This window comes from Monopterus albus, unplaced genomic scaffold, assembly GCF_001952655.1.
Source record: "Monopterus albus unplaced genomic scaffold, M_albus_1.0 scaffold212.1, whole genome shotgun sequence".
Classification (NCBI taxonomy): Eukaryota; Metazoa; Chordata; class Actinopteri; order Synbranchiformes; family Synbranchidae; genus Monopterus; species Monopterus albus.
The window spans coordinates 596,569-602,647 of NW_018128092.1; the positions used below are offsets into that span (position 1 = coordinate 596,569).

The 6,079-nt window shown below is 40.0% G+C and overlaps 1 protein-coding gene across 1 annotated transcript in view; it reads left to right on the forward strand.

Annotated features, from left to right (window-relative positions):
• atp9a (ATPase phospholipid transporting 9A) overlaps positions 1 to 6,079 on the forward strand; it is a 30,048-nt gene that overhangs the window by 2,019 nt on the left and 21,950 nt on the right. Inside the window, exons 2-5 of the mRNA XM_020618978.1 lie at positions 1,008 to 1,152; positions 3,834 to 3,947; positions 4,134 to 4,242; positions 5,099 to 5,157. Coding sequence (XP_020474634.1) covers positions 1,008 to 1,152; positions 3,834 to 3,947; positions 4,134 to 4,242; positions 5,099 to 5,157 — 427 coding nt within the window. The remainder of the gene's footprint in view (positions 1 to 1,007; positions 1,153 to 3,833; positions 3,948 to 4,133; positions 4,243 to 5,098; positions 5,158 to 6,079) is intronic.

The following is a 6,079-nucleotide window of genomic DNA, read 5'->3' on the forward strand; positions in this document are numbered from 1 at the left end:
GCATTCCCCCGGAGGAGCTGGAGGAAGTGTCTGGAGAGAGGGAAGTCTGGGCATCTTTGCTTAGACTGCTGTCCCTACGACCTGGTCCCGGATAAGCGGAGGAAAATGGATGGATGGATGGATGGATCTTGTAATGAATCTAGCAGCAGATCGGAAATGTGTTTTGTATTTTAATTGTGTGTCGTCTGCATAAGTTTGTTGTTTTCCATAATCTGAGCGAGTGCGAACATTTGGATGTTGAATAAAAGAGTCCCAAGAATGGAACCTTGAGGAATAAAAGAGTCCCAAGAATGGAACCTTGAGGAACACCATGTGTCAGTTTTGTACAATCAGATGTCAATGACCAACTTACACTAAGTAGTTACTCTCAGTTAATATGTATGTACTAGACAGTCAACTAAAACTTGGAAACATTTTCATCTTTAGCACATTAAGTGTGCCATTTATCAATAAATGAACATCTGTACATGGGTTAACATCTACAGTAGAGAACAAATATAAATCATAAACTTACTGGGCCCTTACTGTCCTATCCCCTTTGGTTGATGGTTGTACATGTATATTTGTCAGACCTATATTGTTTTTATAGTCGATGTTTTTATAACTTACAAAGTCATTCAATTATTAATCACAAGGTCACTGGGCTTTTGGTTGATTGATATGGAGTGTTTTGTTGTTTTGGTAGAGCTAGGGGAGTGGCCATCCTTCTCCAAATGAAGTTAATGTTTATTTTGTATGGCATGATCTCTCTGGACCTTTTGCTCTAACTGTTCTGTTGGTTTGTACCTACAATAAGCACCACAGATGTGACATGAATTCATTAAAAATGATCTTAACAGAGTTAGGAGTCAAATTGCAGAATACATTTTAAACTGAAATAAACTAAATTGAACCGCAAAATCCCAGTTTCTTATTTTATGTAACTGTCTGTTTCTCTGTTATTGAACCAAATAGTGTGATCACATTTGGAATTCATTTCCACTCCTTTTTACCTCTTCCTCTTCCAGGTGCTGCCCGTGGTCACGATGCTGTGGCATGGGTGACTTCCGTCCTCGCACTGTGTGGCTCGGCCACCCAGAAAAGAGGGAGCAGAGGTACCCCAGGAATGTCATTAACAACCAGAAGTCCAACTTCTTCACCTTCCTGCCTGCGGTTAGTGTCAGTCAGAGGTCACCCCTCCACCCTCCCCATCTATCTGAGCCTGGCCCTGATTCACTCTCACTTGTTGGACACATTTCCAGAGATTCATAATGTTAGGAATAAGGTCATCTTGACTGTCCTCCTGTACTCTTTGCTGTTTAATGTGGCCTGTCATTTAATCTCATTGTAGTGTTTGACTCATTTTAAATTGTTGTGGATCAGCAGATCAAATTGGGGCTGCACCTAACATTATTAGTATTATTTCATTATTGATTAATCTGACAATTGTTTTGTTAATTAAAGCCACAGTATGTAACTTTTACCAATATTGTTCTTGTAGAAATAAGATCCAAAACTTGTGGAGAGGTGCTGTCGAAGCCTCCTGTGACCCAGACCCATTGAACAGGGCTGGCAGCAGTGCAGAGATATGAGCTTCTAAAAGGTTTTGAGTGGGTTGACCTCTCTAACCAGTCAGAGGTTTTCAGTTGTTTCTGCTTGATTAGAAAGTTATGCTGCATTTTCATTTATTGTAATTTCATAATGACAGATATCTGAAGAGGTGGCAGAGCGTAGTGGAGCAGAGAGAGGGAGCGCTGGGCGGAGCAGAGCGGGTTGACTTCGAGTTTCATGCTAGTTCTACCTTAAGTTACAATGCCTTGCAAAAGTATTCGGCCCCCTTGAACTTTGCGACCTTTTGCCACAGTTCAGGCTTCAAACATAAAGATATAAAACTGTAATTTTTTGTGAAGAATCAACAACAAGTGGGACACAATCATGAAGTGGAACGAAATTTATTGGATATTTCAAACTTTTTTAACAAATAAAAAACTGAAAAATTGGGCGTGCAAAATTATTCAGCCCCCTTAAGTTAATACTTTGTAGCGCCACCTTTTGCTGCGATTACAGCTGTAAGTCACTTGGGGTATGTCTCTATCAGTTTTGCACATCGAGAGACTGAAATATTTGCCCATTCCTCCTTGCAAAACAGCTCGAGCTCAGTGAGGTTGGATGGAGAGCATTTGTGAACAGCAGTTTTCAGTTCTTTCCAAAGATTCTCGATTGGATTGAGGTCTGGACTTTGACTTGGCCATTCTAACACCTGGATATGTTTAGTTTTGAACCATTCCATTGTAGATTTTGCTTTATGTTTTGGATCATTGTCTTGTTGGAAGACAAATCTCCATCCCAGTCTCAGGTCTTTTGCAGACTCCATCAGGTTTCCTTCCAGAATGGTCCTGTATTTGGCTCCATCCATCTTCCCATCAATTTTAACCACCTTCCCTGTCCCTGCTGTGAAAAAAGTGTGGGCACCCCTGGTTTAGTCTATAAACTGTTAGTGACAAGTGTCAGTTAGAATTTCACATAAAGTGGTGTCTATAAATCACACATATGATTGTGCCTGCTTATAGTTAGCCAAATCCTAAATGACCACATATTAGCATGCCTCTGGAAGACACACAGATGGTGGTTACGTTTTTACTGACTGACAGATGCACAGTTGGTGTTATGCCAGCTTGATGTGCCGGCCAGGTTTGGTTTGGTTACTTTCTTCACTTCACACGTCAGCAGTATAAGAAGATCTCCGGGTCATTTTTAAGTAGCGGACTGACTCATGTTAAAATAGATCTTTAAATGAGGAGCGATATGATGGATAGTTCAGCCACTGATGGTTGGTTCCACAAACCTTTATCGGCAGATGTGACAGATGTGACAGATGTGACATTGGCTGGAGGTTGCCGTGCCTGTGACTTCCACATTTTCCAGGCCTGGTTTACATATAAATTTGTTTTCCAGACATTTAGTTTTCTTATTTGATCTTATTTTTGTATATGAAGGCAAACACTGTAAGAGGCTCAGATTTGTTTGGAAAGCATAAAGCAGGAACCGAGTCTTTTTGCATTGCAAATCGTGATGCTTTTTGTGTACTTTGAGGCATGTCACAAGCTTTCACTTGGTGGTAATCTTACACACTGGGGGCATTAAGTTGAGCAGAGTTGTAGAATGGGAGTAAAATTTAAGATGCTGCTGTATGTGTTTACATATAGTTTGAAAGATTTGTGGACTAAACTTGGCTGACGTGATTGAAATCTTGGTAACTTTTAGTAGGTGTGGGTGATATGTTGATATATAAGGGGAGATTTTATAAATTAGTTTCATGATTTTGCCACAGTTTATGTTTTCCCTTTTAGTATTTATGTGTATAAGCCCAATATCAACAAAGTGGGAAATCATTTTGATGAATATCGGATTTTATTATAATTTTTGCATCCGTTTCAGAAATTGTGCTAATTTGGAAAACATCTTCTCATTTGATTTTTCCGGAAAAGGTCCTATATTGTGATTCGGGCTACGATGATTTGTTTAAACTGCAACCAAAATCTCCACTTCTTAGATTTTTCTATCACCAGTTATGTCAACAGAATTTTTCTTTAATAAGAATCACTGCTAAATGTCTAACATTGTAGTGAAACAAATGTCTGAAATGACGATTCACGTAGGTGTTTTTTTTAAATTAGAGGTCACCAAAATAACGTTACAACAAGCCACATGGAAATCAAAGCTGTCAGATACATTTTCTATCAAAATCAGTCATGACTTTAAAAACAAAAAGGAGGAGTCTAGCATTAAATGTCAGATTCATTCATAATAACAGGAAATATTTTACTCTGTATCTCTGTGTTCTGTGTTCACAGGTGCTGTTCAATCAGTTCAAGTACTTCTACAACTTGTACTTTTTGCTGTTGGCCTGCTCCCAGTTTGTCGAGGAGCTACGTTTAGGTGCCCTCTACACCTACTGGGTCCCCTTGGTATGAGTCCTTTCACAAAGCTTTGTTCCTCCTAGCTGTTCATTATTATGAAATCGGCTGCATTTCCCATGTGTAATTTGTATTCAGGGCAGCTAGATGGAAAAGTTCAGGTGTTTCTAACAAACACAGCAGGTTTGTTGCTGTCTAGTTTGGAGAAGAACACAGTTTTAACTCTCCCCTTTCCAGGGCCTTGTTTTGATTGTCACCATCATGAGGGAGGCGGTCGAAGAAATAAGATGCTACCTTCGAGACAAAGAAGTGAACTCTCAGATTTACAGCAAGCTTTCAACAAGAGGTAATGAAGCCTGGAAAACATTAGCTATGCTTTGCCGGGTCCATATCCAAACCATGTTGCTTATTTTTAAGCATCAGCATCTATTAACTGTAGGAGGTCGGTCCTATTAAAACTCACTGGGGCTAAGGGAAATGGTGGTTAATTCAAAGCAGAGATGTAAAAGTGTATATAAGAGGTCGTGGTATAACGTGCTACCAGCAATAAAAAGCAGGAGGCCTCTTGTGGTTTCCATCACTTCGTCCCTTTGATGTGACAGTTCGCTTTACCCATAAACACAATGACCGCTTGCCTCGGTGATGGCAGCCCCTGTGCGGAGGTTTATAGATACTTCATGGTGTCAGAATTTGGTGGGGTATTTTTTTTTAAATTACACGTCATAGCCTTTGATTTCTTTAGCTTTTTTAGATGGTTCTGAAAGCTGTTTTCTGAAGCTGCTCGGTCCTGATTTACTGATCTTTCTTTTGTAAAGTAATGTGTAAAGGTTTCTTGCATTAGGGGAGCAGAGCACTAATGTGAAGCCCCCTGAAATCGGATGCATAGCAATATTAATGTGCTTTAATGCCTTACATATGCAAAGCCCAGAGGTCACGGCAGAGGTCAGGGGTCAGTGATCTCTTCTAAACAATTTTGCCCTTCATTCCAAATGGAATGAGTGAAAAGGCTCAGCAACCCCAGCATTCTTTCAAATCTGCACTGAAAAATGACTTAGCCAAAGTCTCTGGGGTGAGTGGTAAGTCGTGCAACACAGCAGCTCCCCCAAAGACATTACTGTTTGATTTTTATTGTCATATTTGGCTAAACAACACATTTGTGAACCAGGAGAATGAGTCGTTGTGTTTGTATCTCCGTATTTCAGGCACAGTGAAGGTTAAAAGCAGCGGTATTCAAGTTGGGGACCTCATCATCGTTGAAAAGGTTTGTTAAACATTGTTTTCATCCATCTCATTTAGGTTTTGTCAAGTTACCATTTACTTGACAGCGAATGATGAGTGCGTTGTTAATCCTCTGTGCTTCGCTGGTGACTGAGGTGAAAGGACGTAGTAAAGATTTTGTAATCTTGTGATCAATGCCTAGCCTCAGCCTGCCACACTCGGTGCATCCAGACATGAACAGAGATAGATTAATTAGATCTTAAACCCAAATTCAATTAGGTATTATTGATGAATATCTATCTCTATATTTTTTTAATCTCAAAGTCCCATTTATAGTTTGTATTTATTTAATCTGAGTTTCCAGGGGAGTTTGTTGTTGAGTGAATTCTCCGAGGTCTTTGCACATGAAATATGAGAAGTGTGTCCAGTCTTCAGTTTCCAACCAAGAGCTTCTTTCTGAACTGGCATTTCAGTTCAGCTGAAGGAAAAGTCACACATGTTGTCTTTCACTAATAAGACTGAGTGACTGTGAGTTATGTGGGTTACAAACATGAACTCATCAGCTGAGGTGAAACCAGTTGGTAAGACTTTAAATTAGCTTGCATTTGAAGAGCCACAATAATCCATCTTTATTAGACGCTGTCTATCGACTACTTAATCATAATCCACGCACAGTTCAGCTGTTGGAAATCAGTCCAGAACTGAAATGGGATTTAGTCTAGCGTAGTGGGAGGAACGGGTCAAGCAGAGTGTAAAAGCCGGTCAGGGTCCTGTTCAGGCCATGACAAGATGATTTGCTGGAGGGCTTATTATTTTGACTGACTGCCTGTTGGTAATGTGGCACATGAAAAGCTAAAAGTCTTACTGTTCTACAGTTAAAGAATAGAGGAGGGAGGAGGAGAAGAAGTGCAGGACCAGGAAGTGATGTTGAAGTCATGTTTCTCTTTCTGCCTGTCTTTGTGGAA